This window comes from Beta vulgaris, chromosome 2 (genome assembly GCF_026745355.1).
Source record: "Beta vulgaris subsp. vulgaris cultivar EL10 chromosome 2, EL10.2, whole genome shotgun sequence".
In the NCBI taxonomy this organism is placed as follows: domain Eukaryota; kingdom Viridiplantae; phylum Streptophyta; class Magnoliopsida; order Caryophyllales; family Amaranthaceae; genus Beta; species Beta vulgaris.
This window is the reverse complement of record NC_079203.1, coordinates 45,507,291-45,527,989: the sequence shown is the minus strand read 5'-3', so window position 1 is coordinate 45,527,989 and position 20,699 is coordinate 45,507,291. Positions and strand designations below refer to the sequence as shown.

At 35.9% G+C, this 20,699-nt stretch overlaps 1 protein-coding gene across 5 annotated transcripts; it reads left to right on the top strand.

Moving 5' to 3' along the window:
* Positions 1 to 3,986: 3,986 nt before the first annotated feature.
* LOC104885354 (hypothetical protein) lies at positions 3,987 to 19,937 on the top strand. Of its 5 annotated transcripts, none has more exons than XM_048639819.2 (5): positions 3,987 to 4,611; positions 5,076 to 5,180; positions 5,286 to 5,356; positions 10,927 to 10,973; positions 19,480 to 19,619. In XM_048639819.2, exons 1-5 carry the CDS (start codon positions 4,450 to 4,452, stop codon positions 19,482 to 19,484), a joined length of 390 nt encoding a protein of 129 aa, XP_048495776.1. In that variant the 5' UTR covers positions 3,987 to 4,449; the 3' UTR covers positions 19,485 to 19,619. The 5 variants fall into 5 exon arrangements, 3 of the variants coding, with proteins under 3 accessions (XP_048495776.1, XP_057248671.1, XP_010668358.2); XR_007271771.2 differs by lacking the exon at positions 10,927 to 10,973 and adding an exon at positions 9,824 to 9,966 and having other exon boundaries at positions 3,988 to 4,611; positions 19,480 to 19,620; XR_007271772.2 differs by lacking the exon at positions 10,927 to 10,973 and adding an exon at positions 13,914 to 14,009 and having other exon boundaries at positions 3,988 to 4,611; positions 19,480 to 19,618.
* Positions 19,938 to 20,699: the final 762 nt, after the last annotated feature.

Genomic DNA, 20,699 nt, shown 5'->3' with positions numbered 1-20,699 from the left:
CTTGTAAGTTGAAAACCACTCCCTGCATGGACTAATATGATACGATGCCCCAGAATCAAGAACCCACACATCCCTACAATGTGACTGGCTATTAACTACTAGGGCCAGATCTTCCTCAGAATCACCTCCAGTTTCTGCCAAAGCAGCAGAACCTTCACTTTTATCCTGCTGTTTCTTTTTCTTAGGACACTCATTCTTCCAATGCCCCTTCTCCTTACAGTAATTACAGATATCAGTAGTTTTAGGACCCTTAGAATTCGAATTTTTAAAGTTCGTTTTCTTTTTACCAGATTTCTTTTGTCCCTTCCCTCCAGTAACTACTAATCCAGATGCCTGATTTTCTGTACTAGACCCAGAAGCCTGGTGACGGACTTCTCTAGTATGCAGAGCAGATCTTACTTCTTCTAACGACAGACTATCTTTACCAACAATAATGAATCCACAAAATTCTCATATGACATAGGCAAAGATACCAACAGAATTAAAGCAGCATCCTCATCATCTACTTTAACATCAATATTTCGCAGATCTAGTAAGATGGTATTTAATTTATCTAAATGATCTCTTAAAGACGTACCTTCCTGCATACGCAGGCTGAACAGACGTTGCTTCAAAAGCAACTTGTTGGTTAGAGATTTCGTCATGTACAACTCTCTAACTGCAACCACAGACCAGCAGCATGTCCTGCTCCGCAACTTCAGTAATTATGTCGTCAGACAGACACAACATAATTGTTGAATGTGCTTTCTCCTCCAGAATTTCCATCTCAGCGGTAACGAATCCGTTGCCTTCTTGGCCAACGGTGCCCACAACCCCTGTTGCTTCAGTAAAGCCCGCATCTTGATTTGCCACAGACTAAAACTATTCCTCCCAGTAAATTTATCAATTTTGACATTCATCCCAGACATCTTTCTCACACAGATCGATCACCAAAGCTCTTGATACCAATTTGTTATAACGGACGTGAGAGAGAAACAAATTATGAATGCAAAAAACGATAAAAACAGACAACAGATTTACGTGGTTCACCAATTTGGCTACATCCACGGCAGAGAGAGAGAGAATATTTTATTATATGAGAAGAACAGATTACAGAGAGAAAAGAATGTATTTCGTAGTAAGAAACCCTAGAATATAAACAGAGTATTTATATCCCGTCAGAAAAACGTGAAAACGCGTTAACCGGGCAGCCGCCCGATCGGGTCGGGCGAACCCGCCCGATCGGACGATATTTTACTTCCTCCCCAGTTTCGTTGCGCGCCCGGTCGGGCGAAGTCGCCCGAGTCGTAATTCGGTACTTCACCCGATCGGGCGAAGAGGCCCGATGCCATCGGGCGAAAGCTTCTTTCACTTCAGTTTCTTCTCTCGTTGCGGGCCCGATCGGGCGGAACCCCGAAGACGTTCTTTGACGCATTTTGTCGAACAACTTCGATGCACAATGATTCAAGGCATATTTCTACATAGGTCTACAAAATACGCTCTCCGTCCTTTATTAGTTTACTCAGTTTGACTTATAACACTATTTATCATTGTTATTTTGACCATCATTTGTGCTTTATATGTAAGGAAAAATATAATCATGCGGGATATCGTTTGATTCATCTCAATATGTAGTTTCGAAATATCAAATTTTTATAATTTTTACAAATACATAATTAGAGATATTATTACTCAAAGTTTTATATTGATAAATGTGAAAAATCAAAACGGATAAATAAATAAAGGACGGAGGGAGTACTTAAGTATATATATACTACCAGGGCAACTTATTCTAGGTGAGTCACAATTATTATCCAATCCTCACACATGGCGGTGCCGATGACTTGATGTTGGTCTCCCATGCAACATTCTATATTTTTATGTAGTCTTTACTTGGGTAAGTGGTCGTTTGGTTGAATGTCGAGTATTAGTAAGTATACACTATAAAATACTTCCTCCGTTTCTAAATAAGTGCAACATTTCCCATTTTAGTAAATGTCACAATAAGTGCAACATAGCTCAAAATGGAAAAAAATTTCCTTTTATTTACAAAAATGCCACTACTTAATTTCCTCAACAACTTAATTAATTTATCATTAACCAATTTAAACAACATTAATTAAACAACCCACCCAACCCCTCTCTCTCCTCAACTCAACCCATCCAACCCCCTCTTCCTCACTCAACCCACCCAACCTCCTTCTGCACCACCAACCTGCCACCACCACCAACCTGACCACCACCAACCTACAACCACCACCATCCCGACCACCACCAACCTTCTACAACCACCAATGCAACCACCGCCAACCCGGCACCACCACTAACCACCACGCCAATCCTCTCTCTCAAAATGAAGAAGCAAAGATCAATAATGGTGGAAACTAATCTCTTCAATTTACTAAGCAAAGAAATCATCTTCATCGTCCTCCATGACCTCAACGACAACAACTACAATCTCGATTCTAAATCAAAGAACCCTAAAACCTAAAACCTTAAAGAACGTCGCAATACCCTAAAATCTAAAACCTCGAAGAACATCGAAGAAACCTAAAGAACTTACCTTCAATTCTCGATCGCTACCCTCATATTTGGATTCTAGATTTATCTCTTTGCCATAGAATGATCGATTTTTCTCTCTCCATCATTGCTTCAACCTGGCTATGTTTCGATTATGTGGTTCTTCTGTGTTTTTCTCTCTCCATCTGGAGTGTTGGTTTCGGGGGTGGGGGAGGGAAGATAGGGTGTTTTGCGACGGGTAGATTTTCACAACAACGGTATTTGGTGGGCAGGGGTACGTGGGGGGAGGGGGAAGAGATTTTCCGGCGATGGTCCGGTGACTCGATGGTGACATTGTTGCGGTGGATGGCATGTGGAAAGTGGTGGGGTATAAAGTTGCTGGTGCAATTAGTTCAGAGTTTTATTTAATTAAATTGCCTAATCTCTCTTCTAAAGTGGTCCCCAACTTTCTCTCTCTAGATTCCTTGGTCTGTGTGCCACTTCTCTATGTTGCACTTATTTAGAAACGGAGGAAGTATAAACTTTTGATTACGAAGGTAAGCATGAACTCTTGAATACTCTAATCGGAGAAAAAGAAAAAAAAAAGGTTATACGTTAAAGTCAGTGAACAAAAGCAAATTTGAAGCATTTTTACAACTTTCCACAAAGTATTAGATAAAACGACAAAGCGAAAATTACAGTAAATCGGATGGACGACGGCATTCGCCTACGAAGGAACAAAAAGAAAGTCAACATCATAATCAGCGTTTGTGGTGTATTGGAGGTAGTAATTAGGAAAAAAAATTAGCTTTTCAGTTTGAATTAGTGAAAATTTATTCCTATCAGTAAGTAAATTAATTTTGTTTTTAATCAGTAAAAAACGTTAGTTCGCTAAAAGAAATTGTGAAGACAACAGGGACTTATGTAACCAATAAATTAAGCAATTGAATGTGAAAATCAAGAATCAAGATAGTATTATCAAATAAGATAAGTAAATAAAACACACAAAATTTTTTTATATAAAGATCCAAGGTTTAGGAGAAAAGCTAATAAACTACACTTGGATTTTGAATTTAATATGAGATCATTTCAATTAAATTCTCTTTTTATGTTTTGTAGGAGTTGAGTATACTTGTGGATATTAAATTTTGAGATAAGTTGCAATTTACTCAATTTACATACCGACCAAAAACACAAAAAGTTTTGTTTATCAAACCTTAAATTTCACAATACTCTCAAAAAAAATTTGACTTATTTGAAAAGGAAAAACCTAAGATGTGTGATAATATCAACGAGCGTAAGCGTTATAATCTCTACATCTTAAATAAAATTATAGATGCAAATAAATATTTTCTTTCTAATAAGTCGATCAACCGAAAAAAGTAATTGTTCCCTATTCTTTTGGATTCATTTAATGGAAATTCAATTCAGACAAATCCAATTCAATTTAGATAAAACACTCATTATAAGCGGTACGCCCACACTCCAACAGACACTAATCTGTAAATTGTAATCCTGAGGAGAGGAATCTAAAGAAGAATGGAAGATAACCTAAGAACAGTTGAACAACATTTTACCAGCCATTCAATTTCAATTCAACGCACTTTTCCTTTTCTACCCAGAAAAAAGTTTCACCATTTTCACATTTCACCATTTTCACATTTCACCCCCTCCCTTTTTCATTTTATTTCTCTTTTTTTATTACGGGGGAATGATGGGCGTTTTCTTCTTTACCGATTTCCATAACCAGACAGGAAAGCTAGAAGAGGAGAGAGAAAAAGAAAGAGGGGTTTTTTTTTTATATAAATTGGATAAATTTGTATAATAAGAAGATTGAGAAGAGAGAAAAACCCCAAATTTAATAGATCTATTCATTGTAATACTATATTTTGGTGGTGGGAAATAATCTATATAATTTTATTTAATTTTTTATATTTTTCTTGAATTTTTTGGTTAAAGAGAATAAATTCAATGGCAAGTAGTGCTGTGAAGGTGAAACCCATCAACAGAAATCAAGCAACGCCTTCTTCAAGCAAACCCATTCTGAAAAAGAAGATTGAAATTATAAACAAACACCCATCTGCTTCTGATACTAAAAATAAGTCTATTCCAGTAAAATCTGCAAAATCTGAGGTATGATTATGTTAAGTTTTTGAAGAAAATCATTTTTTTTTTACCCCTTTTTAGCTGATTGTGTTAAATTTCAAAACTTTTGGATGATTATGTGAAGTTTATGAAGAAAATCATTATATTAATATCTGGGTATGTTGAGTTTTGGTGTTACTTTTTTTTCTTTTTTGGTAATTGTTTTGTTAAGAACTGAATTCAAGAATGCTTAATTTGTGGTTTATGTTGTTTAGGATTGCATCATCTATGATGAGGTTGATCAAATTGTATTATCCTGTTTAAAGTGAATAAATGATAAACTTATTGCATGAAATGTTGTGGATTAGTTTTATATATGCTTCATTAGTCCACTGATGTGTAGTACTTGTCCTGGTTTTTTTCATGCAAAGGTTGTGATAAGGATGCTAAGTTTGGGATTCTGTTTCTGTAACTGTATCTGATCATTGTTGTGTCATTGTTTAAATGTGAAGGAGAAAGGGAAAAAAGCTGCACCTGCTACACCTGTAAAGAAGGCGACGAAAAGGGAGAAGAAGGTTTACAGTTTGGCAGGGCAGAAATATGACCCTCCAGAGGAGGTATGTGGTGCATTATTGATCTTCATTTCAAATTCTCATCATCTCATTTGTCATTGTGTGTTGGAGTAATTGTACGTATATTTCAGTAACATTCTGTTTTAACAGAGAGAACCCTTGAGGATCTTCTATGAATCATTGTCGAAACAGATACCAACTAGCGAAATGGCTGAGTTCTGGTAAGCATCATAAAGCTGTTTGATAAATGTGATTTATACATGCATCCAATTGCTCAGTTTGATCTGCCTTGGGTTATATTGTTATGATGAATCTCCCATGTTTATATAAAGTAGAGTGCATCCGAAAAAGAAGAAAAATCGACAAGATTCTCCTCCAATATACCTCCTCTATTTTTTTTTATTTGCAACATTGGAGCATGGCACAAGAATTTAGGAAATGACAAAGATAAAAAGAGACCCTTTGTGCTAGGAGAGTGAAGGAGAGAATATGTTGCCAAAAGTGTCATTGCTGCAAGTAATATGCAACTTAGAAAATGGAAATATTGCAAGTAAAAAATACGTAGTTAGGTTTAGGGCTGAATATGCACGCATGTACTTGTTCCTAAGGTGGCCAATAGCTCTTACCAATGTCCTTAGCAATTGATTTGATCATCAAGATTATTCGGGAACATTTTATCTCACAAGTGCTACACTTCAGAATTCTTTCACTGCCAATGGATTTGTTTGAGGCCTAAGTAAAGATGAGTGGTTTATATGAGTATATTACGACAGAACAGGATTAGAGACTGCTTTTTGACACGGTGAGTGATCCAGTTATACTCTTTCAACCTAAAGATATATGGCTTTATGGCATAGAAGTGGTCGAGTTTCTTTCAATGGCGGATCCAGGATTCTTATATAAGGTGGGCCGAACTTAATGCACCAGTTTTATTCACTTATGTATAATATAATAATACTCCATTTACCTATAGATAGATATGATGGAAGTTAATAGGTATTATCTAATTTTATAAGTCGATATGATGAAAAAAACTTTTAGCAGAGTACATTATTTGAATGAAAGAGTTTGCGACTTTAATATCTTAGTAATCAGAAAAGAATAATGTATATTAAAATACCAGAGGGATCATTTCCAACATAAAAGTGTAAAAAATATTATGACATATATAATAGAATAACTCAAAGAGCATTACAAAACAGAGGGGTATTAAAAAGTTTAATTTTATCATTCTTTAGTTTGAACTTTTTTTTTTCAATAAAATCATACAACATAAGAATATTCACGACTATAGTCTAAGTATATAAACGAAAATGTGGTTATATCTATAGGAGAGTAAAGAATAAGAACATAACAATTTTAATTGTGAAAAAAAGATCAACCTAACATTTTTAGTATGGGTATCAAAAATTTTGTTGTAATCGTCGTCAACAATTAATGACATTGCTTTAGATTATGTAATTATAAAAATGTCTGCGTGTTATTATTATAGCCAAATGGGAAGAGAAGTTGAAAAAACAAAAATGGAGAACCTACCTCCCTCCGAAGTGAAAAGAAAAGAACATTAATGAAACAGGAATAAGATCACCAAAGAACATGAAAGCCAATGAAAGGACCCGAAAGGACTATAATTAAGGAAGCGAGAAAAACAGCAACAGCACAGTCTTTGACGGAGTCGAACACAAAACCTCCTGCATATAATCCAACTACTTTACCATCTGCTCATCTGCGATATTTGTGCAAGTATTTTAAAATGTTAATATTATATCTAAGGGTCATGGGGTGGGCCATGGCCCGGGTAGGCCACCCCCTATATCTTCCCCTGGTTTTTTTCGTCGAAATGGTTAATGAAAGGAGAAGAAGATATACTCAAGTAATTGTCCTGTAAGTGTAGGTGTTCTGATAAATATTGTACATTTAAGAATAGAAGTAGATTACTGAGAGAGAGAGAGAGAGAGGGGGGGGGGGTTTCTCATCATTGGTTGGGCGGGGTTGTGGGGTAATTTTTTTATTTAAGGAAGCATGACAATAATTTATAGAGTGACCAAAATAATACACAAGACAATTTTTTGAGGACAAAAGGAGTACTAAATAGCTCAAACTTGAGAGTGGTGGTTATGTAGGGAGCATGTTCTATTCATGAGTAGATCTCTATATATGGGTTGCTTTTTAAGATAAGATGCTGATTGTCCTTTTATTAATTTGGGATCCTACTTACAATGATGTTAGAGTTTGACTTGAGAGGCCTTTTCTATTGATGACTTGTTTCATGTTCTTTAAGACTGAAAGTTTGTGAAAGTGTATGTATTAATTATTAAACCTTCATCACCTAGTTCCTAAGGAGGACGCATTAGATAAGTCTTTTATATTATTTTATTTGTATGGTAGTATAGAGAAAAATTAGAGAAATATATGTCCTTCATTCTGAAATAAGTGAAAAATAATTCTTTCTCTTATGTGAGAGCTTTTTGAGAGAAGTTTTTCACTTATCTCATAAAGGAGAAGCTATTAGATAGACACCAAGGGTGTCACCCATATACCATAATACCAAAGTGCGGCTAAGAACAAAAAAATATGCCCTCGAGCTATCATGAAGCAAATTATCTATAATATCAAGAAACGTCAAGCACCATTAAAAACCTAACACTTGACTTGAGTTATACAAAAGCTTGAAAGAAAAGAAATGGAACTTGACGAAGGGAGCTATCCCCTAAATAATTTGTTGGTTTCTCCGTTTTTCAAGTACAACAACAATTGCCAACAGAATATTTTCGTACTTCTGCATTCGTCGTTCTTTTCCAAGCTATAGGTAAATCTTTCACATAACAAGGTTGGATCCACTCATCCCAAACAAGGCTAATGATAATAGCCAATACGAATGAACCCAAGGACAGAAGAGTAAAAGATAATTAGCATACTCTTTTTCCTTAGAAAGTACCTACAATGGCTTGCAATGAAAAATTTACTTTGTAGAGTATCCTTGGTCGGGTACTTCCATATGAGAATCACCTAAGCAATTAAAAAAAAAAGTAAACTTTTAGAGGAGGTTTTGACGTTTTGTCCTCCGAAATTTCAACAGCAAGGGATACCTTTAACGGCTCGTTTGGTTAGTGGTCATAAATGGTGCTAATGGTAATATAATTTAGTGTAAATTTGTAAAGAAGTTCTCATGTAAATGACCATGGTAATGAAATTTCATCACAAAATATGTCTTTTCCTATATAAAGTTCCTTTACCACTCAATACAACCTTCCCAAGTGGTAAAGGATAGTAATAAGATTTTAGGAAGAAAATGGATGTTTTGGGATCAAATAGCATTACCATGGATAATTATGTGGGATGTTCTTTACAAATTTACACTATAGTGCATTACAACTACCACCATTTATAACATCTAACCAAACGGGCCGTAAAGACCTTAAGAAAAGCTTTTTATAGAAAGAGAGTCACTTTTGGCGTTTTCGTAGGCCATCTAATGATTTTTTTTCTAAATCAATCTGTTTTGTTTTTACTGAAAAAGGTCCAAAAGCCTTGAGACTGAATCATTTTCAAAAAATTTAGTCACATTCTAATGCTTCTGAATTCTGATTACCATCCGGTGCTAACACTTCTTAGATGTTAGCCTTTGTAAGTAAAGAAAAACTGAGCGAATATGGAAATTGAGCTTTTGGGGTTGTTCTGTGCACTACAAGTCATGCCAACACACTATCCTTGAACCACTCTTTACATTGAGCACAACCAAGGACTTGCAACATACAATTCTCCTGATATGGGGTTTCCATATTCCTACACCATTAAAAGAAGAGCATAAGACATCTTGCCCACCATCCGAGATTCTCATCATTGTGTAAGTGCTTAATGATGTTCTTCTACAATGCCTCATATCTCTTTACAAACATCTAGAGCCACCTTGTCTTGTGAGATCTATCATGTGGATGTCCCTTCGGTCCCTATTGCCAAGACCTTCAGCAGGTTTGAAGTTGCACTCATCTTTGAACTTAACCCAATGAAAACCTTTTATTAGAATCTAGCCCATAGGGAGTCTCATTATTTTTTTTTCTAGCTTTGAAGTTTGAAGCCAACATGAACATGAAGCTGGTTATGGTGCTTCTTATTAATGTTAATCTACTCTCTCTTAAGACATTGAATTTAATGGTGCATGTCTTTATTAGGGATCTAGAAGTGAACTTGAAGTGAGTACCAAGTGGAAGTCTCATATAGATTGCAGGAAGAACCTCCACCCACGATTAAAGAAATTAGTAAAGACTCCGTATTCAGAAGCTCTGTAATTACACATCTTAAGCTTGAAATTTGTTTAGAAACTAAATGAGCAGATATCAACAGTCCAAGTTATCGTCAAGTTTGCAAAAAGCTGAGCTGAGAGAAGATAAGTTCTCAGAAGATAAGCAATAACTCTGTAGTTGAGGAACTTTGGCTTATTAGTCTGCTTACTATTGTTTGTAAGATTTTTGGCTGTGGTTTCTTTTGACCAATTAAGTGTAGTTTTACCTAGTATGACTTTCTTATCTAAGTGCCTTTGTGGATGGTGTACAAAATCTTTTCTGGCTCTGTGGTAGGTAATCAAGTGGTGGATGATTTAAAGATGGATGTTCTACTTTTATTTCTTTACTCAGTATTGAGAAAGTTTATGATATGGTTTGATGTAATTTTTTTTTTTTTGGATACAGTGATACAGAGGAAGGGTTTTGATCTTAGGTAGAGCTGGATTAGTGGACTTAACAGGTTGTAGAGACTTAAGGCTTTTCTCGGTTTCAGATTAAGTGACTATGTCTCTCCTTTATTGGCTGATGTTGTGAGTAAGGATGTTATGGTAAGAAAGAAATTAGGATTTGCCTGTAAGACTTGTTCTCTACTTGCTGTACACTCCTAGAGGATCTTAAATGTTTCGACTGAATTTCATATTTTCTAGTTGCTCGTCTCTTAAGAATAATTTTTTCAGGTCTATTGTCAGTGGAATGCCTGCCTTCTCAATTTCTTTTTTTTTTTCTTGGTACGTTGGGTCATTCATGGTTTATCCTTTACCTTGTTTCTCTTAGGGGATAGTCCCTCAGGGTGTAGTTTCTGGCACCTGATTGTCTGAGTTTTTTTTTTTTTTGAAACTACAGGCTTATTGTTCTTTTTGGTCGTATCACCCTTAGTTAGACTTACCTTTTCTATATGCATAAGTATCTCTCCCCCTCTTTAAGCTTTTAATGGGAGTATTTAGGAGGTTTAAAAGGATTTTGAGAGCTTTCTTACGGGTTAGAGGAGGTGAAAAGCAGAGAGATCATCTTGGTGGTTGAGCATGTGTCTATAGGCCTAAGGAAGAGGCATGAGTTTGAGAAGTTTGGTGTCTAAAAACATTTTTGTCATGGGCAATTAGTGTGTGGCATTTCTTGCTGAGTTTTGTTCAATTTGGTGACTAGAAGCATCTGCTTAATGGGTAAATAGTCGTGGCGTTTCTTGAATGAGTTCTGGTCAGTTTGGTTTTTAAAGCATCTCCTCAATGGGAAAATATTTGTGGTACTTCTTGCATGAGTTTTGGTTTCCTTTGGCATAGATTGGTGAGTGCCTCTACTTTTTTTTTCCTATAATAGTCTTGGAAGTATGTTTCACATGCATCGTCCTTGTCACAATCATCGATCAAGTACAAGGTAGATTATGTAGAGAATATTGTTTCTAGGTCCATCTTTTGGCAAGGAATAAGCATTTTGCTTCTTTTTTTTTAATCTTTTTGGTGAGGAATGATGAATTGGTGATATTTCTTCTTGGAACTTTCAACTTTTTGCAGGACCCTTATGATTTGGAGTTTGGGAAGTATCTATAACCATTTACAAGGTCTCCAAACCCACCATCTTTTCCTCTTTCTCCCTTTATTTGGAAGGCTAAAGTTGCAAATTGAGTTAAAAGTGTCTGGGGTTCTACTTTCGGGATATGCTTGCAGAATGAACAAGGCATTATCTCCTCACGTCTATTCAGTCCTATAAGGAGACTTGAGATTACCCACCTACAAGCGGTAGTAGCTGTTAAAAAATCGAAGCCTCATGATCTTAGAAGGAGACTTTTAAGGACCATTTGTTTTTGTATTATTAGGCGCAAGTGCGCAACGACTAATCTATAGCAGAGGCTCTATAGTTTGGTAGGGATAAAACGAGTCTCTTTTTACTATTTTCAGTCATTTACAAATAGACTATTGAGGTTTGGAAGGCGAGCCTTCAAAAAACAAAAAGCTTATGAGGTAAACAGGGTACACATTTTTGTGGTGTGCGTATGTTTTGCTAATATGTGGGTGCCTTGTTTTGAGAGAATGATTGTACAGTCCTCTTTGTCTCCGTTATGGGATATGCGCTGTACTTTCTTTCCGCATAAGTAAATCTCATGGTTTTTTTTCCCTGGCAGCTCCCTCCATGATTAAATGCAACCATGAAAGATTGAAGTTCATCTTTTTGTAGACTCCTGGTCACTCTTCTTCATTCTCTTATTAATGGATATTGTTGTCCGTCTAAATCCCTGCAATCTCGTATGAAACATCTAAGATTCAATGACGATGTAATTATGTCTCTGCGACCATTGGCTCCCCCTTGTATGATGTTTCCAGGGGTTATAGATTTGTTAAGAGTTGGGAAGAAATAACACCATGAAAATATACTTCTCATTTTAGGCCTTGTTCTCTTCATCTTTACAGAACTGAAATTATTTTGTACTAAAATGGTTTTTTATTGCTTCGTTGTTGTATCGGTTGTATGAAGCAACTAAAATTTGAATAAAACTGTTCATTGAACTGATCATCTTTTTTCTTAAAAGGTTGCCGACCCCATCCTATTGGCATTAAGGCTTTGGAGCTGTTGCTCTTGTAGTTTTTTTATTCTTTTTTTAAAGATGTTCAAGAGAACAAAGCTTTAGTGGCAACGACCTTCTCTTTGGGTAGAACCACAACCTCCTTCCTATTCGTCATCACTCATCAGTCTATCAATGTGTTGTAGCTAGGTACTTGTCTGATTTTATGTTTCACTAATTGCCTGCTTGGCAGCAGTCTTGTTTCTTTACATGCTAACAGTGGCTTTCCTCAAAGCTTGCCAGGTGAGGAAAACTTTTGTTTTCATATATATTATTGTACACTGAGCAACTAAGACCATGTTTGGTTGGGATAAAGTTGAGTCTTGAATGGGAATGGAAACATTGATCTCGTTACTGACTGTTTGTTTAGAGTAGAATGGAATACCTCTTGGTTTCGCCAATTAAACAAATAACCCTGTCGTGGAATCATCAATTGCTTGAAGAAACAAAATATGTTTCTCAGTGGTCACGTAAGAAACGCTTTCTTCCTCTCTCACTTCAGAATGGCAGACCAACTCTAGCTATAAGACTTCTAATTTGTCTTTTCTTCTGCTTTAATGTCTCTTATCTAACTTCTGGACCCTTGTTTGTCAGTGTCATCTGAGTTTTGGGATATGTTATCTAGACTTTGGAACACGAATCCTCTACAGGTGTAGATATAGTGTTAAAGTGTTTAATTTGACTACTTCTACATAGTTCTCTTTGTTTGGTCTCCAAAATTTTTAACTCATGTGAATGTTTGATTGCCAGATTGGGATACTTTTGATTGGGATGAAATTACTAAATAAGTAGAATCTAGTACGAGGTGGCCAATGTCCTTTTGGTCATATTAATTGTGCTACTTCAATCTTTTGATGAAAGTAGACCTTTCGACTATACCATGCCTGGTGCCTATATAAGGTGGTCGTTGAAAGCTCAGATTAACTACTTACCACAAAAAGGATCAAATTTGAAGATGCACTTGAGGATGAAAAAAGAAGGAATTGCCTATGGCCTAACTACACATTTTTTACGTTAAATTCATGGTATATATAGGGTGCATTTTCCATGAGAACCACACTTATAATGCGAACCACCTTTCATTGTCAATTTTCTGAGATGATTTGAGTGTCTTTTTTCATGTGCTATGTGTCATTATTAGTATGTTTTTCAAATTGTTACGTTATAAGTGTTCCAGGTCAATTTCAAACCAGTCATTTTCCAGATCTTTTATGTCATTTTCTGAGATTTGGGTGTCTTTTCTAAAGCATTTTGTGTTTTTCCTATGAGCATCAGTTTTTCAAGTGTTTATTTTGTCATATTTGAATTTTATAACTGTCCTCCGAAACTTCAATGTCATATCTCTGGCTGGAGAGTTGAAAAAGAAAACAAAGTTTAAGGATTGTTAAAGTGCTTAGGTTTACAAGCTGAGAAGTGTTGGGATGAGAATTTAGTAGATTCCCTGAAATGCATATCCACATTGTTTCAATCTAGTAAACATGACTTTCCTTTTTTTTGAAGGGAAACAAATATGACTTTCCTTCATGTCAATAATTCTTGCCTTCTTCGCTAGCAAACTTGTTTCCCCATTAATAATCATGGTCAGATGTTCAACCTTTTCCAGCCTTCCTGTTTTGCACAAGGACTCGTAATCCACTTGTCAGCATAACAATATTTTATTTTGCAAATTTGATGATCCCTCCTGATTGCCTCTTTGGAATCCGAGGATGTCATGAAGCCCTCTCAATTCAGATTTATTACTGAGTCAAATGCATGTCTTATAGTGCTGAATTGTGCAACAATTTCTTCAGTGCACTATAACTTACAAATGAATTCTTGGGCCTATTCATTCTTGACTGTTTATACAGGCATCAGCTGTAACTGCAATTAATTCAGTAGGACAGAAAAGCATCTACAAATATATTTCAATGGGTCTTCTGATGATCGTGTTGCTAATCACAGGTTGAAACTTTGAAAGGGTGTTGAAGGAAAATGAGGAACTGAATAATGGAATTTTCGGACCAGTCAGAGGCTTTGGTTTCGAAAAGTGTTTTAGAGGTGGGGTTTGCTTTCTAAAGGTCCATTTGTTCCTTCTAACTTCTAAGCCAAAATTTCCAGCATGTAGTAAACCAAAAAGCCTAGGGGATATTTACTACATTTAATATGAAGTATATGTTTTTTTTGAGCCAAGTTTCCCTTTTCTTATAGAAAAAGTCATGGGGGATGGGAAGGAAAAAGTAGATATAGTTAGCCCTAGGGCAGTCTCTATGACATGGGTGATAGATTCTTGCACAATTTTGACAATGAAGCAAAGGGAGGGAGAAATGTGTACTCTGATGGCTAAATGAGAGTTTGTGAAGAGACTGTTTCGTTCCACTGACAGTTCCAAAGGAAGAACTTGATCTTGGGTGGGCAGGAGCCTTTACGTCTAATGTCCCAGCTGTCAGATCCCAGTCTTCTGTTTTCTTCTGCCAAATGTCTTTATACAGTCTATTAAAATAAAAGATTTACTCTGAGTAAAGGGAGGATGTTAGTATGTCTTCTCCTTGTTAGGAAATGTAAGCATGATTCACTTTAGAACATCAAGGGGCAGCTGCATTGTTAGGATGGATAAATCACACTTTCTAATTCTAATTAAGTCAACGGACTCTGGAGTTCTCTTTTTCCCTTGTGTTGGGGGCGGGATAACAAGGGTCCTTAGGGTTCCTAGGAAGCTCAATTCATGAGTCCAGAAGTCACTGCTGTGACCTTTCCCTAGGCACCATCTGAATTAGCGGAAAAATTCTCCCATCCTTTCTCCATAACTTGCCAAATGTCAGTTTTTGTTTTATTTATTTCATCATTTTTCATTTTTCAATTGCAGTGAACTTCAACTTTTGTGCCGATGCTAATATCTGACAGACTCCCATATTATACTCATCAGATGAACTTGATGTCCTATATTTCTCTAGTTTTCCTTTAACAAGAATTATAAGAGCTTGGTTCACCTAAGATAGTGCTTGGCCTGACTTTTGATACTGTTTCTCAACTTAAGAAACTGAAGTTGGGACAAACAAGGGGATTTTGAGCAATAGTAATAGTTTATCTAGAAGGCCAAAATGCTTGTAGAGGGGCTAGAAATAAAAGCGCTAATCTCAAAATTCTCAAATTATGGGGAGCTGTTTTTAGCTGTAATGAAGTTTTCAAGCAGACAAAATTATCTTCCCAAGCTTATCGTGATGATATAGCTTTGCCATAAATAGAAACACCCCAAGCTTCCCAATGCTCCTCACAGCCATAAAAAGATGACTCCATTGCAACTCGAGAATTGCTCAATTTCTGTTTATATTATGAGAGTGGGTTGTCTCGTTGGTGTATTCCATCGTTCTCTTCATTGTCAGTTATGGTGGTGGTAATGGAAGAGATTTTGGATTTTATTCAAGGTGATGGTTCTAGAAATTTGAGGGTAAGTGAAAACGACAGAGATTAATAGGGGCTTTGGTGTTGTATTTCATTTTTTGACAATGCATTTGTAAGTGATTGACTCGATTATGTGTTGAGGAAGATTAAAGCCGAGAACTAGAAAGCAGGCGGGGAAATGAGAATCTATCTTTTCTTTTTTTGTTTATTTACAAGGAAAACATTTCAAATCTATCTTATCTTGCAGTGTAAGCATAGTTTTGATATTTTTAATTGCATATAAATCTAATGAAGCAAATATCATGTTTCTGAAAAGGTTAACTTGCAAAGACAATTTTTGAAAAATTACTATAACAAATTAATTAATTTAGATAATTATAATTAGAAAAGAAAGAATAGGTCAGAGACGGTTTATTATAAATATGGACCAAATAAAGTAAAAGTGTTACTGTCCCTCGTAAGCACTTCTGAAATTTTGTGGCCAAACACACTTACAGCTTCTGTAAAAACAGTGTCTGCAGAATTACTTCTGAAAAACAGAAACTGTTTTCTGGAAGCTTGGCCAAACATACCCTTAGTCCCTTTGGCACCAATTAACTGCATTGTGAGCTGGTGAGTGCTGATTTGGCTTGTTTATAGGTGGTCTGGAGATGTACCCTATGTACAAATTGTATGCCATATCTTGGCTTTAGTGCATGCAGGTTCTTGCTCTTGGTGATAACTGGTAGTAAGGGCTTATATAGTATGTCGCTGTTTACTCAAGTGTGATGCTGACACTCCAGGGAAAGAGATCTGTAGTCGTAATGTGTCACCTTTATAATGTTTATGATACTTCGCTTAGCTCCCATTCTTTACCGGATGACAGTGCATGATGGCTTAGAATTGTATGATGACCTTCGAAGGACGCATTAAAGGCAGCTGCATAAACACGTTTCCATGCCTAAGATTACTTTACTTCTATAATATTACTATGCAGTACATTGAGTATCCTAATTTGGTTAATCATGACTTCTTTAGTGTAATATATGCATGCCTTCTTTCAACAACAACAAATTCCAGTATGGATCAACCTGTTGCCTTCTTTATGAGAGCCTTTATTGTGCTTGGAAGCTTGTGATCATCCTCCAAATTTATTTTAGTTGGCTCTCTGTATTGATTTCTACATTATCAGGATAACAATTCCAGACCAGTCATTGTTGAACCTGCTTCTTTGTCTGGTTATCATGAAATTATCTGGTAGCTTATAGTTTGTCCTGAAGGAAAATCATATTGTTGAATTTGATACTCTGGTAGTTTATGCAAGTTTGATGCTTTCCAAATTACTTATTTAATTCATTCAATTAAATTACCAACTACTACAAGCACTTGCAGAGCCCACTTAACTGATAACCTAACATCCCCACTCCCCCCACCCCCCTTATCTGATATTGGAGCATCATCTTAACTAGCTCTTGAATATGCTTCCACAACTGTATTTTATGTAACAGCTCCCACGCATCAAACGCGGGAGAGAGTCGTATTAGCAACTTGTCGTGGTTACTTCTTATTTGCTTGCTACTTGTTTACATGTCTCGATCAAATTACTCAGCTGGATATTAAACAGTAATGGAGACAGTAGTTGGTAGTATTAGAAACAATCATGAAAATGAATGCCTTTGTCTGAATTGCTGACAGGGACTTGGTCATGTCTAATCGAACGTAGAATCTAAATATGTGGCTTAGAACGTCCAGGATCACATCTCTATCTTATTCATAAACAGATAAACGTCTAGGGACGATTAAGTCTCTTGATGTTGAAGTTCCCTTCTTTAAGCATCTTTAAACTGTGTTAGTCCTAGGAAGTCCTTGCTAAAGTAGAGGTCTATATTAGATCTATGAGTTGATGGGGCATATAGCTCACATGGCACATTATATATTGTCATGTCGACAAATGTTAACTACTTTTTATTGATGTTACAAAGGCTTTTAATTTTTTAGATTCAACTTTTCAAGGAGTTTTTATGTTAGTTCGACAATTTCATATACCTCAAGAATTGCGTGTTGTGTCATGTCTGACACAACACTTTTAAACTTCATTTCAAACTAAAAACTTTACTTTTTACTACAAATTAGCCGAGTCGAACAATTGGACACCCATATTCATGTAGATTCTTAATTCGTGTTTGAGTAACATTTCAGGAGCTGCTTGGTAGATGGATTTTGGGTGTCCTTTTCATTAGCTTTTGGCCTCACCTTATGGTGAAACAATGCAAAAAAAGTTTCTGTATTAGCTTTTTGGTTAGTTTAAACTCCAACTTTTCAGCCAAAACTAAAAAGTTGAATATGACTTCTTCTTGCATTTTGCATTAAACAGCCAACACCAACATGTAGTATACCAAATTCATTTCTAAAGTTTAAGTAATCAAACAGCGAATACAAACTGTTGGTCATACCAACCAAATAAAACAGTCAATATTCAATTGTCAAATGCTTCCTAAGTCTTATCTTATCATCCGCTCTTATATACACAACAATTTATATTTCTGATCATGCTTGTGAAACTCTTGTGGGCGCGAAATCATGTATGAATGTAACTATATTATAATTGCAAAGTGCACTTTTTTGTTGTCCATATCACACTTTACGCTTTTGAAATTACCCTTCGCATTTGCGGATCACATATTTGAGCTAGTTTACTTCTTGAAGTAATTTTGTTAGATCACCAAAGAATGACCAAAGCTCCACCACCTTACTGTTCATGCGAAATGACTTGCTTCCTACTGATTATTTCTAACTTTTTGAGCTTTTCTTTGGTGAAACTGAACGTAAAAATAATTGAAGCAAAGTCTCTTTCTTTGTATTAACATTATCACAATGGTACAATTTGGGCTGGCTTGTTTCTGCATTAAATTTTGCGGTTGGATGTCGATTCTGTGCCATAAAGGGACAAAGGTTGCATAAATGCTTTCCTTGATGTAGAATTGTATTTAACTCATGCTGAAAATTGGATGGTGCTGCCCATTCTTTAACTTAAAATGTCAATTCTAGACGTCAGTCTCCACTCTATATGTAACCAGATTGTCTAAAAGGGGGACTCTTAGCTACTTCATTCTGGGTTTCAGCAGCTCCTGATATGACTATTGTGGACCAGAATCTAGAACTTGACAAACAAAAATAAGCTGCCTTTTTTTTTTGGGTTATGAAGAAAGAAGTACAAGTGCGTCAATCATATTCTCTGACAAACTTTCAAGCATTAGCATTACTGTTTTTGCACGTCATAGTTCTACTGCTGTGATCTTGCTTTTTCTTTCCTAAAAGTAAAAAGATGATAGTTTTTGATGATATAATGTTTTGTTATGCTCTCTTGTGGGCATTCCACTTGAATTACTGAGCTCCTTTGTCTGACCTAGGTTTCATTTGATTGGGCAGATAATGAATTTTAATGAAAATTTCCTTTTGGGGAAAACATAATCGTAAATTAGGGCCTGTGCGGGCATTATTGTCGGTTTTCAGTTTTTGGTTTTGTGAACATAGAAGTCCTATGATATAAGGAGTATAATAAACTCAAAATTAGTCATACTTATCCTAAACATTATACTAAAATTGTCAATTTTGAAAATTGACAACTAGAGACTACTTTTTTTTTTTTTGGTTTCCATCCTTTATGTTTTTGGTTTTCAAAAAAACTGAAAACAAAAAACAATAATCAATACTAGTTTTCCGCCCTTGGGAGAGTGAAATGGCCTGATTGTCGAACGAGCCCTTAGTTTTCCTTTGTCTAGTTCCTTGCGTAACAAGTTAGATCAGAAAAGGGAGAGTGAAATGGAAGGGAGAGAATGGATGGGACGAAGGAAAGAGGAAGGTAAGAAATAGGGAGTTAATATGGCAATCATTCATTCAAGTAGGAAAATGTTTTCCTCCCTTGGGGAAATTGTTTTCCACTGCGTTAAAATATACTTTCCAGTCTTTACAAACCGGGCAAAGGAAAGTGTGAAAATCACTTTTCCCAAAAATGCCTTCCGTTCAATTGAACACTCTTTGGGCGAAAATCCTGAACCTGAATCGAATTATTTTTCTAGACGTAGTTATATGATGTGTGAAATAACTTGATATTTGTGATGTGAAGACAGTAACAATGTCTGTTTTACAGGTTGATGGAACACGGTTTATTGAGCTCTGAAAAAGCTAAAAAGGCTCATGAAAGGAAGCAACGGAAGCAGAAACAACAGAAGATGGGAACACCAATAAAATCTCCACCATCCTATAGTAAACCCGAGAGTTCAAATAGGCAAAAACTAGTGTCAAAAAACGGCGATTTGAAGGTGAAGAAAAGATTCGTTGAAGATAGTGATGACGAAGTCATTGGGATCCCCAAACGAAGGAAGTCATAAGTTATGGTACCTACTTTCCCTTTATAGCAAACTGTATTTGTAAAACGATCCATAAGGTTAGTCTCCTTACTTGATTTTAATACTAAACAAACACATAGCAAAATTGTACTGTTACAAGATTTATAGGTGATAAGCTAAGACTACATTTTCCTCTGTTTTACATTGTCAGATTCAGAGAATTGATGAATAAATTCAACAGGTTGTCTTTTTAACAGTATTTTACTGAATACAGAAAGCTGTACTTGTCTGAATTTGTTAGCAGCTTATAAAAACAAACTGTGTATACACTTACAAGTTGAGATCATATATCAAAGTTTCATTTTTTTGGCAATTTCACTTAATATTTTTCGACATTCTCACCCGTAGCTGGTTATTGAATGCTCATGGGCCAGCTGCAGCCTGCATGCATGCTTTTAACAAGCGGTTCCAGGTTATCTCTTTCTTTTCTTTTCTTTTTTTCAGAGTACGAGTCTTGAATACAGAAGAAGAGAATTCTAGCAAATTCCATGTGCATTTATATTAGGGTCAGAAAAATGTCTCCATGATGGTCCTGTATGGGGCTCTTGTTATGCCAAGACATGAATTCTATGCCCTACCATACCGTATATAATTAGATGGGTAGTTCCATGATCAAACTTTTCAGAAGCTTTTCTGAAATTTTCCTTCTATTATGGTCTTTCTATTGTCATGTACCTATGTCACATGAACATCATGTGAATGGAACAGAACAGTGAGATATATCAATCTCAGGTGGTGGATATATATGCCACTTATATTACATTTTGTATAATATTTATTTTGTTTATGGCATAGTTCAGGAATAGTTCCTAAGTCGTGGTTTAATGGCAGCCACAGAGGAGGAACATAAAGTCATAGGTGATTGTGACTCTAAAGATTTTGTCCTAGCTAAAGTCTTAAAAGATAATGTGGATTATGACTATTGACTAGTGTTTGCCTGTATGTCGGAAAAAAGCTATAT